The sequence below is a fragment of the Muscardinus avellanarius genome (assembly GCF_963383645.1).
Source record: "Muscardinus avellanarius genome assembly, chromosome: X".
NCBI lineage: Eukaryota > Metazoa > Chordata > Mammalia > Rodentia > Gliridae > Muscardinus > Muscardinus avellanarius.
The window spans coordinates 15,636,007-15,659,214 of record NC_137792.1 but is presented as its reverse complement, the minus strand read 5'-3'; the positions used below and the strand labels follow the sequence as shown (position 1 = coordinate 15,659,214).

General features: G+C 44.3%; 1 protein-coding gene across 1 annotated transcript in view; it reads right to left on the bottom strand.

The window, feature by feature from the left end:
- The window catches only part of MBTPS2 (membrane bound transcription factor peptidase, site 2), a gene marked incomplete at both ends in the record, with an annotated part of 53,518 nt that extends 51,802 nt beyond the window's left edge, over nucleotides 1-1,716 (bottom strand). The window contains one exon of the mRNA XM_080718510.1: nucleotides 1,642-1,716. Within this exon, the coding sequence (XP_080574636.1) occupies nucleotides 1,642-1,716 (75 nt within the window). The remainder of the gene's footprint in view (nucleotides 1-1,641) is intronic.
- Nucleotides 1,717-23,208: the final 21,492 nt, after the last annotated feature.

Below are 23,208 nucleotides of genomic sequence, written 5' to 3'. Positions count from 1 at the left end.
AAATAAAAATAAAAAATAAATGCAGGTTCTGATCCTGTAGATTAGCGGAAACGTCTTTCTAACAAGCTTCTATATCATATAATCCAAGTGCTCCTGGTCTTCAAACTTCAGGTTAAGTAGCAAGCCTTTAAATTGATAATTTTTATATTCCCCTCCATAATCCCATGAAATCCTTCCTATTATTATCCTTATTTAGAAATGAGAAATCCAGCCAGTGGTGGCGCACGCTTGTAATCCCAGCGGTTGGGAGGCTGAGACAGGAGGATCACACAGTTTGGAAGCCAGCCTCAGCTACTGAGTGAGGCTCTCAGCAACTCTGTTTCCAAATAAATATTTAAAATAGGTCTGGGAGTATATCCCGGAGGTAGAAAAGCCCCTGGGTTCCACCCCCAGTACCACACACACACACACACACACACACACACACACACACACAAAAGACTTCCAGGCACTGTAGTAATTTGTAGTAATATGGTAAGGAAGTGCCAGAGTCCAGCCCTCCTAAAGACTACATTGTATACCTCTCCGCATACTGCAAGTTTCAATACAGCAAAGAGGCTCAAGTACCACTTCAGTTATGCCAAAAATACAAAACACTATAGCATACTATTTAGAACAGTATTCATAACACGATTTTACCATTCATAATTTAAGTTTGCCTTGAGTCTATGATCTAACTCCAGTTACCCCCTACCAAGTGGTCAGACATTTCTCATTTTTTGCTACCATTCCCAAATAACTGAAGTATGACTTCACCCAGGGGTGACTGAAGTATGACTGTTCACCCAGGGGTGTGTGTGTGTGCGCGCGCGTGCGTGTGTGTGTGTGTGGCTAGTGTGAAGAAGGTACACGCAGGGTGCAAATAGCAATTTGAAGTAGGAGACTGGGTTATCTAAATCCTTGCCTATTTGAATATGCTACTTTCAAGAATGGTCTGCGGCCCTGCAACAGGAATAGCACCCGGGAACTGGTTAGTCAGACTCTCAGCAATTTAGCGGGAACCCGTTTCGAAATAAAACTTAAAATAGCACTGGGTGGGGGTATCTCTCGGAGGTAGAATGTCCCTGGGCTCAACCCCCATCACCCCTCCCCCCCAAAGAGGAAGGAGGAATCCTAGAACTCTTCCACACCTGCTGAATCAGAATCTGCATTTTCACCAGAACCCCAGACAATAGCAAGCGCGTTTGAGTTTGTGACCGGTGATTTAAATCACAACTTGATTTCGATCCATGCCAATACCGTAGTGTCTAGAGGATGGTAACCTCAAAACGATGGGGGCTAATCATGCCTTTCCCGCGTGGCCGTTTCCTTTTCCTCCCTGGTACACTGCTGTCGTGGGGGCCGGCGAGGCCTGGCCCTCCCGACTCCACCTCCGGCGCCTTCCCGGCCGGAGCCAAGGCTGCGGGCACCCAGCGCCCGCAATGCGGCAGGCGCAGCCGCGCGGGCCGCCACACCCCTCCCGCGGCCAGCCGCACTTTACTCTACCCCGCCGACTCGCCGGGCAGACTGCACGTGGGCACGGCGGGCCGCTTCCAGCCCCCCAGGCTCGGGCGGCGGCGAGAGAAAAGGCCTGGGGCGAAAACCGCTGTTGCCTCCGGCCCTGGGCACCTCCGGCTTTGGTCCAAGGCCCGAGGTTCTCACCTTCAGCACCAAGTCGGCCAGGTAAACGGCAGTCCAGCCGCCCACCACGACCACCACCAACGACACCGGAATCATGGCAGCAGCGGAGAGAAGGCGAGCGCCGGCGTCCTCCTCCCTGAGAGCCGCAACCTGCGGCCGCCCGGCGCCTTACAGCCCCAGCATCCGCACGGGAACCAAGTTGCCTCGGGCTCCTTTGCCGCTGTGGCCACGTTTCCTTCCGGATCCGTCCGGTGAAGACACACGGTCGTCCTGGCGAGTACCGGAAAATGTCGAAGGGGCATGTTTCCCTGTGGCACCCGGGCGCCGCGGTCTCGGAAGCCTCTAAATGTCTGCCACCTGCGTTCTAGGCATTTCTTTGGCTTGCTCGCTTCCTGCCGCTTGCGCTCCCCTCTCGCTGGTTCTGATCTGGAGTTTGCAGTTTTTTCTAATTTACCAAGAGTTTGGGGTCATCTGAAGTAATATCCCTGCCTCCTCGACCCTGTCATAGTTATCCGCGTTTAAATGAACTAATGCCATTTGTCCTTTTTACCGGTGTAATTTACATACGGAGAAGTCATACAGATATATCTCAGTTTTCCGTTTCGATGAGTTTTGTATCGTCAACATTTTCTGATAATTATCCATGGTGTTGATTAAATTGGGTTAGGTTCTTTTCTCTACCTCTTTGATTACAGAATTTAGTGTTGCTAAAAACTGGAGCTCTGTACATGCGCACATTTTTATGTTGATGTATATCTGATTATATATCGAACTAAGGCAGTGCTTCTAAACCTTAGCTGCACGTTCCTATCACCTGGGGTGGGAGGTGGGGTTAAAATTCCGCTTGTCTAGCCGGGCATGGTGGCGCACTACTTGTAATCTCAGTATTTGGAAGGCTGAGGCAGGAGCTCCTGATCGTGGGTTCGAGTCCAGACTCTGTAATTTGGCGAGATTCTGATTCCAAATAAAAAATAATAGCCGGGCGTGGCGGCGCATGCTCGTAATCTCAGTACTTGGAAGGCTGAGACGGGAGGATCACAGGCTCGCGGCCAGACTCAGCTCCTTAGTGAAGGCACTCCGCACCTTAGTGAGACCCTGTTTCAAAACTAAAAAAAAAAAAAAAAAAAAAAAAATGTCTGGGAGAGTAGCTCGGAGGTAGAATATCCCTGGATTAAATTTTCCAGTATCTTAAGACGAAAAAGAAAGAAAAGGAACCGAAAAAAGAAATAGAGCTGGGGGTGTGCCTCGGAGGTAGACCGACTCTGAGTTCAATCCCTAGTACAAAAAAAAAAAAAAAAAAAAAAAAAAAATCCGCATGTCCATTCTATAGCCTACACCAATTGAATTGGAAGCTGGGGAGTACCTGTTCCCCAGCAAGAGGCTCTGTTCTACCATTTGGCTACTTCACAAAGCCTTGGAGTCAATTTGTCAGGAAAATAGGTTTTATTCAAATCCAGCTTTGGAACAAGAGGAGGGAACTTCTGGCTTCAAATTTCCATCCTCAGACAACTCAAGGGCAAGAGAAGCTTTTATAAGAGGTGAGGAAATGTACAAAACAAAGAAATCTACGAATGCAGATTAGGGTAGTGGGAGATCTTTCTGTCTCTGCAGGGGTCTCAGTTTTCTTGGTGCCTCAGGCCAAGGAGCAGCAGCCCTTCAGCCTTTCTTCTGAAATGCAGACAAGCTATCCTGAATTGTCATTTTAATGGAAAAGTCTGTTTCAGACTCAAGCTCAGTACTTCATAAACCCAGGGGTCCTTCCACTGAGCAGAACTAGAGGAGCTCAAATGGGAAGGAAAACTAATACTTATTGAGAGGGTTTTTTTTCTGCTTTTGTGTGTGTGTATGGGGAGTACTGGATATGGAACCCAGGGACATTCTACTTCCCAGCTACACGCCCAGCCCTATTTTTTATTCTTTATTTTATTTTAATTTTAGCGGTACTGGGAATGGAACCCAGGGGCATTTACCCCAAGCTACACCCCCAGCCTATTTTTTATTCTTTATTCTATTTATTTGTTTATTTATTTTGCGGTGCTGGGAATGGAATCCAGGAACATTTTACCTCCAAGCTACACCCCCAGCCCTATTATTTATTCTTTGTTTTGAAATAGGATCTTACTGAGTTGTAAAGGGCCTCACTAAGTAGCTGAGGCTGTCCGTGAACTGCAATCCTCTTGTCTCAGCCTCCCTAATGCTGGGATTACACGCGTGCACCACCACACCCGGCTTATTCTCTATTTTGATTTTTTTTTTTTTTTTTTTTTTGCGGGTCTGGGGATGGAACCCAGGGGCATTCTACCTCCGAGCTACACCCACCCCCTGCCCTATTTTTTATTCTTGATTTTAAGACCGGGTCTCACTGAGTTGCAGAGGCCCTAAGTAGCTGAGGCTGTCTGAGAACTGTGATCCTCCAGGTCTCAGCCTCCCGAATGCTGGGATTTGAAGCAGGGTCTCACTGAGTTGCCAAGGGCCTCACCACATAGCTAAGGCTGTCCACGAACCCAGATCCAGGAACCCGGACCTGCCTGTCTCAAATGCTAGAATTACAAGTATGTGCCACCACGCCCGGCTTGCTTTTTCTTTTTATAGTGCTAGGACCCAGGGCCTCTGGCTTGCTGGGGAGACATACTTCATCAGTAAGCCACACCCCAGCCCCACTGCATTATCTTAATTAATATATATTAACTATTAAATATTCTGAGAAGGACGGCAGCATAATACATAACTTTTTACTTCCGGGGAATGTGCAAAATGGCTGACATAGACACATCAGTTTGAAAGAAAAAAAAGGCCACAGGAAATTTAGCATTTGTCAAGATGAAATTTGAAGCCTGGCGTGGTGGCACAAGCTTGTAATCCCAGCATTCGGGAAGCTGAGACCGGAGGATCACGGTTCGCAGACAGCCTCAGCTACTTAGGCCCTCTGCAACTCAGTGAGACCCAGTTTCAAAATCAAGAATAAAAAATAAGGCAGGGGATGTAGCTCGGAAGTTGAATGCCCCTGGTTTCCATCCCCAGACCCGCAAAAAAAAAAAAAAAAAAAAAAAAAAAAAAGATGAAATTTGTCTTCTTTTGTTGTTGTTGTTGTTGTTGTTGTTGTTTTGTTTTGGTGGTACTGGGGTTCCTGGAAACCCTTCTACCTCCGGGCTACACTCCCAAAAGATGAAATTTGAATTGCAATTAAAGAAAAAAACATACAACTCACTTTGAGGAGGTAGAAAAGAAGTAGGCAGGTAGGGAAGAGGCCTTGGTAGAAAAACTTAATTTCCTGAGGGGCAACGAATGCTAATTAACTTCCTAGGCTCCTAAAAAGAGACCAGCCCTTCCAAGGTTCAGAGATAAGAATGGCCAAAGCTTCACAAAACCATCTGTTTACTAATCAACAAACCCAGGAGTCATCCCTGGAGCAAGTCTGATACCTCTACTGAAAGGAGACCCCCTCAAAGACATGCAAATACCCTATGCAAATTTTAAGAACTGCCTTCCAGACTCCAAGTAACAGAGGACTTACTGAGATATATAAATCCCTAGACCAGTCACCAGGACCTTTACTCACTCTGGGAACCCCTTCCCTTTGGGGAGCTTTTCTCTCTCGCAGGTCCGCAGGTCTCATGGGCTTTGAGAGAAGGTGGGGTGCAATTGAAGGCACTTGGCCCAGGCTACACTCGGGTAGTGACCTGAAGGCCTCCACTGGACATCAAGGCCGACCAGGGCCCCTAGGGGTGACCTGCACTTCTTTTCTGGCAGATCACGTGGACTTTGGGAGAAAGCAGCTTGAAACTGAAGGCATTTGGCTTGGGCTACCCTCAAGTATTGTCCTGAAGGCAGCTGCTGGGCACCAGAGTTCCGACAGCCCTTAGGGGGTGTTCTGCCACTTTCCCTATTCCCTGCTGTTTCCAATAAACTTCTTGTTCCCCTTCCTGCAGTCTGCGAGGAAGAGACAAGAATCCGGTTCGCCACAGACAAGAATCCGGTAAGGAAACACCATGTTTCTTCTCAAGAAACCCCATTTCAAATTCTGACTTAGTATATAAAATGCTAGTCATGGATTTTCAAACTAAAGATGAAAAATTTTAGTCTACATTAAACATTGCTAAAATCTAATTTCTAAGGTTTTGTTAAAAATAAACTAAATTACCCATGGGTCAAAATAAGCTATGAACAGTGGAGAAAAAAACAGGTGAACCCTCCAGGGGCCCTTCCCTCAAGTAATATACAAGGTGTCAGATTTTATCATAAAAATATGTATTCTCAGGATATCCTGATAGCGTGCACACACAAGTTAGGAATTGAACCCAGGAACATTCTACCTCTGAGCTACACCAGCTCCTTTTTACTTTATTTTATGAACCAGGGTCTCGCTAAATTGCTGAGGATCGCCCTAAAATGCTGAGGCTGGCGTCAACCTTTCAGCCTCCCAAGTACTGGGTGGGATTACAGGCCTGTGCCACTATGCCTGGCTCTTAATGTTAATTTTATTTTGCAGTACTATGGATTGAACCCAGGGACATTCTGCCTTCAAGGTACATGTCCAGCCCTATTTTCTATTCTTTATTTTGAAACAGGGTCTCTTTTGCAAAATTGCCTGAGTAAGTTGGGAAGGGCCTCACTAAAGTAGCTGAGGCTGGCCAAGGACCTGCGATTCTTTTGTCTCAGCCTATCAAGTACTGGGATTATAAGCATGCACCAGTGCACCTGATTTAATGCTCATTTTTGAAAATTATTTATTTGGGCTTTTCTGGAACAGTATCATTAGCAATAATGTTACTACTAAAATATAGAGATCATAATAGTATTTTAAGAGCCAGTTGTAATCTTAGTGTAAGGTTTGCGAGTTCCACAGACACGCGAGATCATCCATGCAGGTACCATAAGTCTTTATTAGTTCAGTCCATTTGTCCCGGGCAGCTCCCTCCCCCACCCCCGTGTCGCGGGTGCGGGGTGGGGGTGGGGGAGATGTGTGGAAGAGAGCCTTTCACGAGTGTAAGAATCTCTCTGTCCCACCAGCTTCTTCTGGTCCTGGATCGCGCCGTCCCCTTTTTATCAAAGGGGAGTGGCTTTCCGTGGGAACATCCTGGGCCTTGTAGGGTAGGAGGCGGGTCAGCCCCGCCCCTGCCCCGTATGGGGAGGGTCCAGAACCTAACACTTAGTACTTGGGAGGCTGAGACAGGAGGATTGCAGGTTCCTGGCCAGCCTCAGTTATTTAGTGAGGCCCTTTGCAACTCAGTGAGACCCTGTTTCAAAATAAAGAATAAAAAATAGGGCTGGAGTGTAGCTTGGCCGTAGAGTGCCCTGGATTCCATCCCCAGTACTGCAAAAAAAAAAAAAAACCTTAATAAATAAAAAAGTGAAAATAAAGTATCACAGCAGAAACCTTGATTGCAGATATTGCTATTAATTTGCCTCATTCTTCCATATATATATTTTTTTTTGGTGGTCTTGGGGGTAGAACCCAGAGGCTTTCTACCTCTGAGCTATACTCCCAACCTATTTTTTATATTTTATTTGGAAACAGGGTCTCACTAAGTTGCCGAGAGCCTCTCTAAGTAGCTGAGTCTGGCTTTGAACCTGTGCGATCCTCCTGTCTGTCTCAGCCCCCCAAAAGCGGGGATTACAAGCGTGAGCCACCACACTGGGCCTTCCATTAATCTTTTGAAACCCCCTCTAAAACTGTCAACTTCCTCATAACTTGCTTTACTGCTTCCCACATTTTCTCTGGCTGAGTGAAGGCTGAAGGGCTGCCTCTCCCTCACCTGAGGCACCAAGGAAGCTGGCCCAAAGTGTACTGGTATTGGGAAGAGAGTTCAAAAAGTATTAATGTATCAATCCTGGGAAAGATGTCCAACCTTGAAACATATCTTCTTTACTAAGAAAGCCAGGGTTAGCTAACATGTCCTTGCATTCCTAAGAACAATTTAACACATTTTGGGGGAGAAGACGAAATGTAAAAGCCTGTGTTTGAAGACAGAGATGCCTCCCCCTCCGGCCATAAATCTGGGCCTGTGTTTGAAGATAGAGATGTTTCCCCCTTGTAGGCCATAAACCCAGCTGGAGAGATAACAGAAGCAGAGCAGGGGCTGGCGATAAGGTGTAACATGATCTCCAAAAATCAGAGGGACCTGCTGGACTTAGACAGGATAAAAACTCAGTAAACTGGAGTTCGTTGGCATTTTCATTCGAATTGCCCCCCTGTGCCCCTCTCCGGCACAGGGCTGTAACTATCTCTATATGTCTACCTTTTTAATAAACTTCTTTAAATCTTTAGCAGCTGTCCAAGCGATGAATACTTATTCTTAGCTTAGGACAAGAATCCACGGTTTTTCTGTTTGTCTCTGTGTGTCTGGTGGTGGTGGGGGGATCACTACACACCACGCACCTTTCCCCCCCAACCTATCCCCTGCAACACAAAGCTTCTCAGATCATGTGAATCTGCATATGTATATTTTCTTTCTTTGTTTATTTGCCACTTCTCTTTATAAAAGCTCCCATTGTGGGACCATAGAAATTTGGAACAAGAAAGTTTCTACCACCTTCCTTCAAAGCTAACTTTGAATAAAACCATTTCCCTGCCAGTTTGACTGGGAGATGGCAAGCAGTCCAGCCAGGCCTCTTGCCCCCCTCTATTCCTGAAGTTTTAGTCACTTAGAAACTGTCTCTCTTGAGCCCGGCGTGGTGGTGCACCCTTGTAATCCCAGCAGCTTTCGGGAGGCTGAGACCGGAGGATCGCAGTTCACGGACAGCCTGAGGCCCTCTGCAACTCAGTGAGACCCTGTTTCAAAAATAAAGAATAAGCTTGGGCGTGTTTCGCGGACAGCCTCAGCTACTTAGTGAGGCCCTTTGTAACTCAGTGAGACCCTGTTTCAAAATAAAGAATAAAAAATAGGGCAGAGGATGTAGCTCAGAGGTCAAATGCCCCTGGGTTCCATCAAAGGAAGGAAGGAAGGAAGAAAGAAAGAAAAAAAGGGAAAGAAAAGAAAGAGAAAGAAAATTTAAAAAAAAGTAGGACTGGGGATGTTAATTCAGAGGTAGAATGCCTCTGGGTTCAATCACCAGTACCACAAAAAATAAAAAAAATTTAAAAAAGGAATGAAAGAAACTGTCTCTCCTGCTTCAACTGAATTCTTACAAATTCCATTTTAAATCTCTTTGTTTATGTCTGTGTATGTGTATTGTTATATGTAGCTGGATGAAAGTTTGGTTTCAAGCACCCTGTGCCTCCAAAGTTGTCCATGTACAGGTATCCCAACAGTCTTAGCGATGTTTTAAGCTTTGAGAACTTCTGAAGTATAAATGCAAACTTGCAAACACCACTATGTTACGGTTTAAATAGTGTTTTGGTTTTAATTTCCAATACCGGCACACATTACTTGATACTTAAATTTAAGTTTCCTTTATATGCATACTTAATTTTGTGAATTTCAAATAATTTTGAGTTTTAAATCTTTTTCTTTTTTGCAGTACTGAGGATGGAATGCAGGGGCATTCTACCTCCATGCTCCACCCCCAGCCCTATTTTTTATTCTTTACTTTGAAACAGAGTCTCACTGAGTTCAAAGAGCCTCACTAAGTAGTAGCTGAGCCTGTCAGCAAACCACAATCCTCCTGTCTCAGCCTCCCAACTGCTGCCTTTCCAAATTTTTTTTTTTCGGGTCTGGGAAGGAACCCAGGGGCATTTGATCGCCGAGCTACACTCCTTGTCCTGTTTTTTATTCTTTATTTTGAAACAGGGTCTCACTAAGTTGCAGAGGCCCTCACTAAGTAGCTGAGGCTGTCTGTGAACCGTAGTTCTCTTGTCTCAGCCTCCTGAATGCTGGGATTACAAGCGTGCGCCACCACGCCTGGCTCATTTCAATTCTTAAATTAATATTCCCCTTCTTGGGAAGGATATTGTTAGAAACTACGGAGTTGTTATAGACGAGCAAACAAAGGTCAATACAATCACAATAGTGTATAGATAGGTCTTAGCAGTTTTAAGCTTTAGCAACTTCAGAAATATAAATTTTATGAATTCACGCAAAACATCATTTGAAAATAAAATGGGCTGGGCTTAACCCCTAGAACAAAGAGAGAGAGAGGGAGAGAGAAAGAGGGAGGGAGGGGGAGGGGGAGGGGGAGAGGGACAGAGAGAGAGAGAGAGAGAGAGAGAGAGAGAGAGAGAGAGAGATGGAGAGAGAGAGAGAGAGGTGTTAATTGAGCTCAATGGCTTCTCTCAAGTTAGTCTGATTTGTGATTTGTCTGGACCACTAACTGAGACGTGTAGCAGCTACTTGTGGCCATCTGATAACCTAAAATGCGTAGGAAGTTAGCTGATCTTGTTTTTCTGTTCCCAGCAGAAATGTAGTTATTCAGCTGAGTTGGTGTTCTCATCAGGAACTCAGCAGTCAAAACAAAACAGTGACAGGAATCCTGCTGGTTGCTGGAATTTAAGTGTCTTGGGAGCCAGCACCAGAGCCCAGAGAGAGCACGCAAAATGGCAGCCAAGGTCCCCGGAATCGAAGAGATCAAGGTATTTTTCCGTTGACAAAAATTGGGGACTTAATTTGCAAATCATTTCAGGTTTTTGTCAAGTAACTATTTTATTTTTATTTATTTATTTGACCTCCGAGCCACACCCCCTGCCCTATTCTTATTCTTTTCTTTTTTTTTTTTTTTTTTTTTTTTTTTTTAGTGGTACTGGGGTTCCTGGAAGCCCTTCTACCTCTGGGCTACACTCCCAGACCTATTTTATATTTTTGAAACAGGGTCTCTTACACCAGCGCGGCTGGCTTCGAACCTGCCGGATCCTCCTGTCTCCGCCTCCCAAGCTCGGGGATTACAAGCATGCGCCACCACGCCCGGCCTTATTCTTTATTTTTGAAACAGGGTCTCACTAAGTTGCAGAGGGCCTCACTAAGTAGCTGAGGCTGACCGCGAACCGCGATCCTCCCATTTCAGCCTCAAGTAACTATTTTAAATAAAGGACACAGGGCCGGGCGTGGTGGTGCACGCTTGCAATCCCCGCGCTTCGAAGCCAGCTGCACACGCTGGTTTAGGAGACCCTGTTTCCAAATAAAAATGTAAAAAAAGGTCTGGGAGGTACCAGGAACCCTAGTACCACCAAAAAAAATAAATAAATAAAGGACACATAGCCAAGCTTTTGTTCATATTATTTTGATTTAGTATGTTATTTTTATTTTTTATGGTACTGGGAATGGAACCCATGGGCATTCTACCTCTAAGCTAATCCCCCAGCCCGATTTTTTACTCTTTATTTTGAAACAGGGTCCACACTGAGTTGCAAAGGGCCTCAATAAGTAGCTGCGGCTGCTCATGAACCTTTATCTTCCTGTCTCAGGCTTCCAAATGCTGGGAATAAGCATGTGCCACCACACCCAGCTAGTATGTTATTTGTAGAGGGATACGAAATATATATTTGGGCTCAGTACAAAGCAGGCACATGTTAAAAATCAATATTTTCAGCCGAGCATGGTGGCGCAAGTTTGTAATTCCAGCATTCGGGAGGCTGAGACCGGAGGATCGTGGTTTGTGGACAGCCTCAGCTACTTATGCCTTCTGCAACTTAGTGAGACCCTGTTTCAAAATAAAGAATAAAAAATATAGGGCAGGGGTGTAGCTCGGAGGTTGAATGCCCCTGGGTTCCATCCCCAGACCCGCAAAAAAATAAAAATAAATAAAAATAAAAATCAATGTTTTTTCCAAAGCAAAATATCACCATCTTATATTAAACTACTGAGATAAAAGAATACATGACTTAGCCGGGCATGGTGGTGCACCCTCCTAATCTCCTGCTGGGGAGGCGGAGACAGGAGGATTGCGCAGGTTTGAAGCCAGCCTTGCTGGCCTAAGAGACCCTGTTTCCAAATAAAAATATAAAATAGGTCTGGGAGTGTAGCTCAGAGGCAGAAGGGTTCCATTTCCCGAGTACCACCAAAAAAAGAAAGAAAGAAAGAAAGAAAGAAAGAAAGAAAGAGAGAGAAAAAGAAAACATGACCTATAAAATTAAAAAAAAAAATTGTGTGTGGTTCTGGGGATTGAACCCAGGGGCATTGTACCTCTGAGCTATACCCCTAGCCCTTTTTGCAGTGTGTGTGTGTGTGTGTGTGTGTGTGTGTATGTGTGTGTGTGTGTAGTGTACTAGAGATTGAACCCAGGGGCATTTTACCTCCAAGCTATACCCTCAGCCCTATTTTTTAAAATTTATTTAGAAACAGAGTCTCACTACATTGATGAGAGTCTCACTACTTTTTGAGGCTGTTCTCGAACCTGGGATCCTCTTGTTTCACCCTCCCAAGTACTATGATTACAGGCATGCAACACCATGCCTGGCTCCAAATTTTTTTGTTTTGAAACTGGGTCTCAATAGTTTACTGAGAATCTCATTAAGTTTCTGATGCTGTCCTTTAGCCTGTGATCCTCCTGTCTCAGCCTCCCAAGTACTGGGACTATAGGTATATACCAACAAGCCTGGCTTAAAATCTAAATTTTATTATTCAATTAACCTTGTATTCATATTTAAACCAAACACTATATATATATGATAAATATATACAATTTTTCAATTAAAATTATTAGTGTTGAAATTTTTAAAGTTTCACATGAACATTTAGGAATATTTCTCGTTAATATAAGCTGATAGCTTGCTTGTGGGGTTGTTATGCTCTATATTTATTTATCTGTGTGGGGGGGTGCTAAAGGAAAGAAATTACAGTAGATATTTGAGAATCATCTCCAGACTCCCAGATATTCTCAGACCCCAGGATATATATATATATATATATATATATATATATATATTTTTTTTTTTTTTTTTTTTTCCTCAGTACTAGGGCTTGAACCCAGGAGCATTCTACTTTCAAGCTATACTGCCAGCTCTATTTTTGTATTCTTTATTTTGAAACAGGGTCTCACTAAGTAGCTGAGGCTGTCCTTGAACCTGTAGTTATCCTGTCTCAGCCTCCCAAGTACTGGGATTATAAGCATGCATCACCACCAACGGCTCCCAAGCTATAAAATTAACATTGTGGAATTACACCAGGTAAGCCCTATCGGTCATTGCTGTGTTCTCTGCCCATGACTACTAGTAAGTACCTTTTAAAGTTGAGATGTGCTGTCAAAATTTATATACAAGAAACTGCACTTGGGTGTGGTGGGCACGCTTGTAATCCCAGCATTTGGGAGGCTGAGACTGGAGGATCACGGTTCGCAGACAGCTTTGGCTACGTAGCGAGGCCCTCTGAAATTCAGTGAGACCCTGTTTCAAAATAAAGAATAAAAAATAGGGCAGAGTGTGTAGCTCGGAGGTCGAATGCCCCTGGGTTCCATCCCAAGACCTAAAAGAAACAAACAAACAAACAAACAAAAAACGGGCGTGGTAGCGCACGCTTGTAATCCCTGCACTTGGGAGGCTGAGACAGGAGGATCGCACGGGTTCGAAGCCAGCCTCAGCTACTTAGTGAGGCTCTCAGCAACCTAGTGAGACCCTGTTTCCAAATAAAATATAAAAAAGGTCTCGGAGTATAGCTCGGAGGTAGAAAGCCTCTGGGTTCCACCCCCAGTGCCACCACACACACACAAAAAAAGAAACTACAAATGAGTTCTCCTGTCATTTTCCATATGCCATTCTGCTTTCCAATTTTACAATATTCAGGGGGAAAAATCCTACCTGGAATAAGTTGTATAAGATAGTACATATTGCTAAGAAGAGCAAGATAATAGTATATTACATTTTAGGTGAAGGGTCAGTTGTTTGTCCTGGTATATACTATTTTGAGAAAGAAGTATTAATGAATGTGGTAGCATATACCCATAATTCTAGTACTTGAGAGGCTGAGACAAGAGAATCACAAGTTCAAGACAAGCCTTAGCAACTTAGCAAGACATGTTTCAAACTAAAAAAAGAAAAATAAAAAATAAAAAGGGCCAGGGATGTAGCTCAGAGGTAGAATGCCCTTGAATTCAATTCCTAGTACCAAAGAAATAAAAGAAAGAAGGAAAGAAAAGAAATATCTATATAGTGGGATCTTTTTGTTAGAAAGGAAAACTCTATACCTGGGGATGTGTGATAGTAGGGAGGATAAGATAAATTACTGGGAGGGCATCCTCTCTTTTGTGTATGTGTGTATGTGGTACTCGGGATTGAACCCAGAGGTATTCTACCTCTGAGCCACACCCTCAGCCCTATCTTACTTTTATTTTGAAACAGGCTGTCGTTGAACCTGCAATCCTCATGTCTCAGCATCTATAGTACCGAGATTACAAGTGTGCGCCACCATACCCAGCAGTACTGGTACCGCGCTCTCTGCTTCTTTCCCCATAACTATCTAGTAAAGAGAATTTGCGCTTCTGCATCCCATTTTGCATCTTTCATGATAGAGTTAGAGTTGGATCTGAGAAGTGGCGGGTGAGAGGAAAGGATTTAATAAAAAGCGAAGTCCAGGCTGAAGTTAAAATTGAAAGGGGGAAGAGATGAAAGAAGAACCCCCTGCTAGACAGCCTAGAGAGTTTGGGGTTTGGTCAGTGGGAGGCACCGTAGCCACTGTGAATGTCAAGGAAGTGGGGAGGAGAGAAAGAAAAGCAGCTTGAGAATGGCTGCTCCCCTCTCTGATTTGCATGACCTTTAATGCTCCTGTTGGTTTAACTTTTTCTTTTCTGTTGACACGCTACTCATGCACAATCAGGCGTACCATCTTAAGTCACACTCTATGAATTTTTACACGTGTCTACATCTGCATCGCCCCCACTCAAAAATAGTGAGTATCCCAGCACCCCACATCTTCCTCATCCCTCTTTCAGTCAATAATTCCTCTCCCCAAATAACCACATTTCTGGTTTTTACCGGCATATGCTAGTTTTTATGGTTTTTAACTTCATAAAAATGGAATGATACCGTATGGGGATGGAACCCAGGGGCTTTCTGCCTCCAGACTACACTCCCAGACCTATTTTATATTTTATTTGGAAACAGGATCTCATTAAGTTGCTGAGAGCTTCACTAACTAGCTGAGGCTGGCTTCGAACATGCACGATCCTCCTGTCTTAGCCTCCCAAGTACTAGGATTACAAGCGTGTATAACCATACCCAGATCCGAGCCCTATTTTTTTATTCTTCATTTTGAAACAGGCTCTCACTAAGTTGTGGATGGCCTCACTCAGTAGCTGAGGCTGTCTGTGAACCGTGATCCTCCTGTCTCAGTCTCCCAAGTACTAGGCTTACAAGTGTGCACCACCATATCCGGCTTGACCTATCATTTTTTTGTGACTGACTAATCCTGTTTAGCATAATATTCTCTAGTTCCATTCATTTTCCTGAAAATAACAAAATCTTGTTCTTTATGGCTGAATAGAATTCCGTGTGTATATCCCATTGTGGAGTTTTTTTTGTTTTTTTTTTTTTTTTTTGCAGTACTGAGGATGGAACTCAGAGGCGTTCTACCTCCAAGCTACACCCCCAGTCCTTGAAATAAGGTCTCACTGAGTTGCAAAGGGCCTCACAAAGTAACTGAGGCTATCCTCGAACCACGATCCTCCTGTCTCAGCTTCCCAAATGCTGGGATTACAAGCATACACCACCACACCCAGTGGAAGTAATATTTTTATATAGTAAAGGAAGCTTTTTTGTGGTACTGGGGATAGAACCCAGGGGCATTTTACCTCCGAGCTATACCCCGAGTCCTATTTTTTATTCTTTATTTTGAAACAAGTTCTCACTAAGTTGCAGAGGGCTACATTAAGTAGCTGAGGCTGGCTGTGAACCTGGATCCTCCCATCTCAGCCTCCCAAGTACTAGGATTACAAACGTGCACCACCATGCCCAGTTTAAGAAAGTTTGTGTGTGTGTGGGGGTGTCTGGGGATGGAACCCAGAGACATTTGACCTCTGAGCTACACCCCCTCCCTTATTTGGTATTCTTTATTTTGAAACAGGGTTTCATTAAGTTGCAGAGGACCTCACTAAGTAGCTGAGGCTGCCTGCGAACCACGATCCTCTGGTCTCAGCCTACCGAATGCTGGAATTACATGTGTGCACCCCCACGCCCAGCAAGGAAGGTTTTTAAAGCCAGGTCTGGTGGCACATGCCTGTAATCCTAGCTACTCCAGAGGTTGAGGCAGGGGATCACAAGGTTGAAGCCAGCCTGGGCAGCTTAGTGAAACCTTGTCTTAAAATAAAAAAAGGCCATGTGTGATACCATACACCTGTAATCCTAGTACTTAGGAGACAGCAGGATCACAGGTTTGAGAATAGCCTCAGTAACTTAGTGAGGCTCTCATCAACTCAGTAAGACCCAGTTTCCAAATAAAATACAAAACAGGGCTGGGGTATAGTTCGGAGGTAGACTGTCCCCAGGTTCCATCCTCAGTACAAATAAATAAATAAATAAATAAATAAATAAATAAATAAATAGCACTGGGGATGTAGGTCAGTCATAGAGCAGCATTTGGTTCAATTCCCAGTACTACAAAAAATAAGGCTCTAAAAATCATGTGTAGTATTTCACAAATTATTCATCTGTTCTATAGTCGGTAGATATCTGGATGTTCTAGTGTTTGGCTATTATGAATAACAATGCTATGAGCACTTTTGTCTATATGTGCTGGTGAATATAAGCATCCATTGTACGTGTGGGTGATAGTAGGGATTGAACCAGGGGCATTCTACCTCTGAGCTACGCCCCCAGCCCTATTTTTTATTTTGAAACAGTGGCTCACTGAGTTGCACAGAGCCTCACTAAGTAGCTGAGGCTGGCCATGAACCTGGATCCTCCTGTCTCAGCCTCCCAAATACTGAGATTACAAGCGTGCGCCACCACGCCTGGCTTCTGTACATATTTACAATGAACAATTTATCCATTTTGTTTTAAGGTATTGGTAAGAATGGCAAACTACATAGTAGGTGTCCTTGGCACTTGTGATTTTCATCTACTTGTTTAGTTATCTTGTTGAGGAAACAAAAAATGTTGGATTATTATCCATTCAGCTAAAATTAAAAAAAAAAAGAATCTGCCAAAGGTCAAATGCATTGTTACTCGGTTCCAGGTTATTGACAGGCCAAATCAAATGATGTAAAACTTGTCAAATATTTTCAGAGTTCAGCAAAACTTTGACCAAGAAAATTGTTCATGCAGGGAACATGATGTAAACATCTATTTTTTCTTGCCCTTTGAAAAACTGGAATTGACCGCTCTATAATAGCACATAATGCTAACCAATTCTTCTATATTCAATTAGCTATAAAAAGAACTGTCAAAAGGCAATCATCTGTAGCAAAAGTATTTTATCTTTGGAGATACCAATAAAGGCTCAATTTCTTTTGAAAAATTCAAAAGATTACTTTCCAGCGAAATATAAACAGTCTTTTTGCACAATATAATGAGTCGGGCTTATTCTTTTCTTTTTTTGTGGTTCTAGAGATTGAGCCCAGGGGCATTCTACCTCTGAGCTATAACCCCAGCCTGATTTTATTTTTTTATTTTGATGAAACAGGGTCTCACTAAATTGTGGAGGGCTAAGTAGCTGAGGCTGGCTACGAACCTGGAATCCTTTTGTCTCAGCCTCCTAAGTACTGGGATTACAAGCTTGTGCCACCATGCCCGGCTTCAGGCTTGTTATGTTACATCTTAGTGGTTCTTTTCTGTGTACTTGGTATTGAGGAGGAAACACAGGAGATGCACCACCAGCCCTTTTTACTTTTCATTTTGATATAGGGTCTCACTAAGTTGCCATGTTCTGGCTTTGAACCTGTGATTCTCCTGTCTCAGCCTCCCAAGTGCTGGAGATTACTAAATATACCACCACATCCAACTTGTAGTAATTTTTCTTTGTGGTTGTTGGGATTGAACCCAGAGTTATTCTACCTTTAATCCATACCCCCAGCCTGATTTTATTTCCTATTTGGAAACAGGGTCTCGCTAAATTGAAGAGAGTCTCACTACTTGCTGAGGCTGTCCCCGAACTTGTGATCCTTCTATCTCAGCAGCCCAAGTATTGGGATTACAGGAATCTGCCACCACACCTGGCTTTTAGTAGTTCTTAAAAGAAGGTACATGTCACAATCACCTGGGGTGGCTGAACTTCAAAGTCCCATAATGGGGGCCTCAGGCATGCAGACCTGGACTTTGTGGCTGGGGTATAGACAAGTCTACATCTGCATACTCCCTTGGTCACAATGGGACTTCCATTTGTGTGAGTGTGTGTGTGTGTGTGTGTGTGTGTGTGTGTGTGTGTGTGTTTACTATGGATTGAGCTATACCTGCAGCCCTTTTTATTTTAAGACAAGGTCTCACTACATTGCCCAGGCTGACCTCAAATCTATATTCCTGTCTCAGTCTCCAAAGTACTAGGATTACAGGTTTGCACCACTGTACCTGGCAGGATATTCATTTTGGGCCATAGGGCAATTGATAATGTAAAAGTTTTTCCACTACAGAACACCTAGACATGCTGGATAAAATAAAGCAAACATCCCTTTTTTTTTTTTTTTTTTTTTTTTGGTGGTACTGGGTTCCTGGAAGCCCTTCTACCTCCGGGCTATACTCCCAGACCTATTTTTACATTTTATATTTGGAAACAGGTTCTCCTAAGCCAGCGCGCGCAACTGGCTTCGAACCTGCGCGATCCTCCTGTCTCTGCCTCCCAAGCACGGGGATTACAAGCGTGCGCCACCACGCCCGGCCAAACATCCCTTTAAATGCATAGATATTTCAGGTTGTAGCTCGGTGGTAGAGCATGCTCTTTGTATGTACAAGGCCCTGGGTTCAATCCCCAGCACACATGTACACACACACACATGGATGCACGCACACACACAAACACATACAATTTAGGATAGTAGGGAGATACAATCATATGTCCTGTAAAAAAGGGGATATAATCTGAGAAATGCATCTATAAGTGATTTCATGAGTGTGAAACATCACAGTGTGTACTTACACATCTAGGCTATATGGTGTGGTAAAGCCTATTGCTTCTCAGTGTGTCATGAACAAAACAACACAAGTTTCAATCAACAAAACAACTAAAAAGGAGATAAATGAGACTGCTGCAGCATGGGGTGCTGCAATAATAGGACATACTGTTTTATAGTAAACTTTTTGATATGTGGAAGAAGTACACTAAAATACTGGTTAAAAGTATAGCATGATCCAGGTGTGGTGACACATGCCTAGTACTTGGGAGGCTGAGATAGGAGGATTGCAGGTTCGCAGTCAGCCTCAGCTACTTAGTGAGGTTCTCTGCAACTTAGCGAGACCCTGTTTCTAAATAAAGAATAAAAAATAGAGCTGGGGTGCATCTGGGAGGTAGAATGCCCCTGGGTTCCATCCCTAGTACCGCAAAAAAAAAAAAAAAAAGGTTCCAGGCTGGGAGATTTTTTAGGGCTCCTGGGAAAAGCAAATTTAGGACTTCTCCTGAGGGACACATTCAAGCCAGACCAAATTGTAATTGCAGGGTGTTCTGGTTTGGATCTGGGCTGGCTCTCAAAATCTCATGCGTGAAAGGCTGGGTCCCCAGAGCAGCAGTATACACAGGTGGGGATCTTGGGAAGTGATGGGATTACCAAAGGGCTCCGACCTCAGACCTCATGGGAGGGCTAATCCATCAACAGCTAACGCAATACTGTGAGGTGGTGGAAACTATAAGTGGTGGGACCTGGTTGGAGGAAGTGGGACAGGGGGGCATGCCCTGGAAGGGTACATCTTATCCTCAGCTCCTTCCTCCCTCCCTCTCTTTCTTCTTTGTGAGCAGCTTTCCTCTGCTACTCCCTCCCACCAGGAGGTTTCTGCCTTGGAGGTGGCTGCCATGGACTGAAACCCTAGGCAAAGTAATCCCATCCTGCCTTTAGTTGATTTCCTCAGAATTTTTTGTTAGAGTGATGAAAAGACACAGAGGGACACAGGAGTGATGGTAAACAGAGCTCAAGTGCTCCTGCTGTGAGGAGTGGCTAAAAAGACAGTGGACTGCCTGGCCCTGCTGACCACCCTTCCCTACAAGCCCTTCTGGAAGTGGGAGTGCCACCTGCATGGGCCACCTTCTCCAAGTGCCGCTTCTCTCTGAAGGTTCAGAGCTGTGCCCTTGACCCAGGGACTGGCTGGCTGCTAGGAGAACAAACAGGAATGATTAACTCTGGCTTTTGAGGTTCCCAGCCCTCAGATTGCTTTTTGCTGCACACCTCTGGTGCTGACCCAGATTAGGGGCTGGCCTTCAGCTATTACCTGTAGATATTCTGAGGCAAAGGAGCCTATACCTCCGGGGGAATGTGAGGCCCGATAATCACACAACTGAAGAAGACAGGTCAAAAGAAATCACACTGGAAACCATGTTCTAATTATGGTAGAAATAACTAACAGAGAACTTCAAATAAATGTGAAAGGACTTTCTGTTCTGCTTAGGATATACCAAGTTGCAAGAGACCATCTTCCTTCCCCTACTGAGTAACCCCCATCTAAAACTGCCATTATGTTCCGATAACATATATAGCAATAAATGCATAGGTAGATACACACTCGGGCTAAGTTTGACAAAAATGGTGATCTATGGTGATAATGTCTATATGCTTGTATTTACATTTTATTCAGGGCTGTATAATTTTATCTTGAGACTGCTTAAGTCAGCCAGGGGTTAGTTGGGGGAGAGGGCGAGGTGAATACACGACTGTCACAAGGATTTATTACTTGGTGGTTCACTGAAAGACCAAGGGTTGTTTAAACGGTTGTGCAATCTTCCTTAGTCCTTTCCTTTGTCATGGAGGTATAGCCCAAATTGAAAATCGTGTGCCAACATTGTAATGCTACAACTCCCTTTATAAGAAGAGGCAGCCACATATTTATTTTTTGTGGTACTGTGGGTGGAACCCAAGGGCTTTTCTACCTCCGGGCTATCCTCCCAGATCTATTTTATACCTTATTTGGAAACAGGGTCTCACTAAGTTGCTGAGAGCCTCACTAAGTAGCTGAGGCTGGCTTTGAACCTGTGCGATCCTCCCGTCTCAGCCTCCCAAGCGCGGGGAAATCAAGTGTGCGCCACCACGCCCGGCTGAAGCAGCCACATTTTAATTTACATAGTACTACTTCATTTGCTGACTTTTGTTTTTTTACAATTGCATTTGCCCATTCAACCCCTCTGTATTGAAACAATCCGCACGCAAGTACCCTGTAGCCTTGATGCAGGGATTGACCACAGAGGCACACAGCGAAGTGCTGGCCAGTGACAGAGCTAGGTAGACATGCGCAGTGCCTTTCTATGCACTGTCTTAGGGAGAGGGCCCTCGTGACTCTTGATAAATATCTAAACTGCCCGGCGCTTCAAACCCTAAAGTTACGGCAGACTAATCAGACCTGATTCCATTTGAATATCGAAGTTCTCTTTCTATGCTCTAATTCCATAAATCTCAAGCTACCCTCAGATAATTACAAATCCCCCCATTGCTTGTCTAAAGCAAAAAAAATTGTACTGGTTGACAGATAAGAATAGAAAAGTACACGTGACAGTTATAATTCTCTTAGATTATAAAAACTAGTCACGAGCCTAGAGAATACTATGCTAAATGAGATCAGCCAGGTTCAGAAAGTCAAGGCCATATGTTTTCTCTCGTATGTGGAAGCTAGAACCAAAATGAAAAATAAAAGGGACTTTGGTCAAATGAGAGAAACCGACAGAATAGTGGAAGGGGACTGGGGGAGGGAGGTGGAGAGTGGAAAAATAGGGCTTAAGAAAGGGAACATTTCAAATAAGGTTATGTCCATACATAAAGGTATCACTCCCAATCTCCTTAACATGTATAGGGAGGGAGGAGGGGAGCGGGGCACAGAGAGAGGCACACCAAGTCCTGTGTATCATTAGGGGGAAGAACTGGGAATTGAACTCAGGGGCATTCTACCTCCGAGCGACACCCCCAGCCCTGTTTTTTTTTTTGATGGTACTGGGGTTCCTGGAAGCCCTTCTACCTCCGGGCTACAATCCCAGACCTATTTTTTATGTTTTTAAATTTTGAAACAGGGTCTCTTAAGCCAGCATGGCTAGCTTCAAACCAGCGCGATCCTCCCGTCTCCGTCTCCCAAGCGTGGGGATTACAAGTGTGTGCCACCACGCCTGGCCCCAGCCCTGTTTTTTATTCCTTCCTTCCATCTTTGCTTCCTTCCTCCATCCCTTATTTATTTATTTATTTATCTGTTTATTTTTGTGGTACTGAGAATGGAACCCAGGGGAATTCTACCTCCAAATGATACCCTCAGCCCTATTTTTTTTTTTTTTTTGGTGGTACTGGGGATGGAACCCTTCTACCTCTGGGCTACACTCCCAGACCTATTTTATATTTTATTTGGAAACAGGGTCTCTTAAGCCAGCAAGGCTGGCTTCACTAACCTGCGTGGTCCTCTTGTCTCTGCCTCCCAAGCGCGGGGATTACAAGCATGCGCCACCACCCCTGGCTCTTAGCCCTATTTTTTACTCTTTATTTTGAAACAGGGACTCACTGAATTGCACTAAGTAGTAGCTGAGGCTGTCCACGAACCGCAACCTCCTGTCTCAGCCTCCCAAATGCTTAGATTACAAGCATACGCCACCACACCCGGCTAACTTTTTATTCTTTGTTTTGAAACAAGGTCTCAATAAATTGCAGAGGGCCTCCCTAAGTAGCTGAGGCTGGCCATGAACCTGTGATCCTCCTGTCTCAGCCTCCCAAAGACTGGGATTCCAAGCATGTGCCACCACATTTGGCTATGATATATAATTATAATGCACTGACAAAAGTATAAAAATTAATCATGTGGCATATTGTGTATCGTTTAGTCCTTGGTGGGTTAGTGCAAATGAAGACCTCTGAGATAATGCTCACTGACTTAAGCAACCAATAGTCAGACTTGGACCAGGGTGAATTCTTCAAGATAAATGCCACGAAGAGGGTAGCATCCTCTGGCTGTGACCATCCTTCCCACATCTACAGTGCATCTGGAGGATATTCTAATCCGCACTGAACCTGTAAAAGCAGTATGAGGCCGCTTGTGCTTGCAGTATGCTTTCTTAACCTAAGACTATCGAAACAGTAGTCAAAAGTCAAGAGCAGCCAGGTGTGGGGGTGCATGCCCGTAACTTCAGTACTTGGGAGGCTGAAGCAGGAGGATCATAGGTTCAAAGCCAGCCTCAGCAATTTAGCAAGATCCTGTTTCCAATAAAAACTAAAATAGAGAGCTGGGAGTGGTTGTGCACGCTTGTAATCCCAGCATTTAGGAGGCTGAGAGAGGAGGATTGCACAGGTTTGAAGCTAGCCTTGGCTACTTAGTGAGGCCCTTTGCAACTCAGTGAGATCCTGTTTCAAAATAAAGAATAAAAATAGGGCTGGGGTGTGTAGCTTGGAGGTAGAATGGCTCGGGGTTCAATCCCCAGCAAAACACACACAGAAACACGTATACACACACACACACACACACACACACACACACACACAAAATCAATAGCAACCTCTCTCTCTCTCTCTCTCTCTCTCTCTCTCTCTCTATCTCTGCTGTGGTACTGGGAATGGAACCCAGGGGAATTCTACCTCCAAGATACACCCCCAGCCCTATTTTCTTTCTTTCTTTCTTTCTTTCTTTCTTTC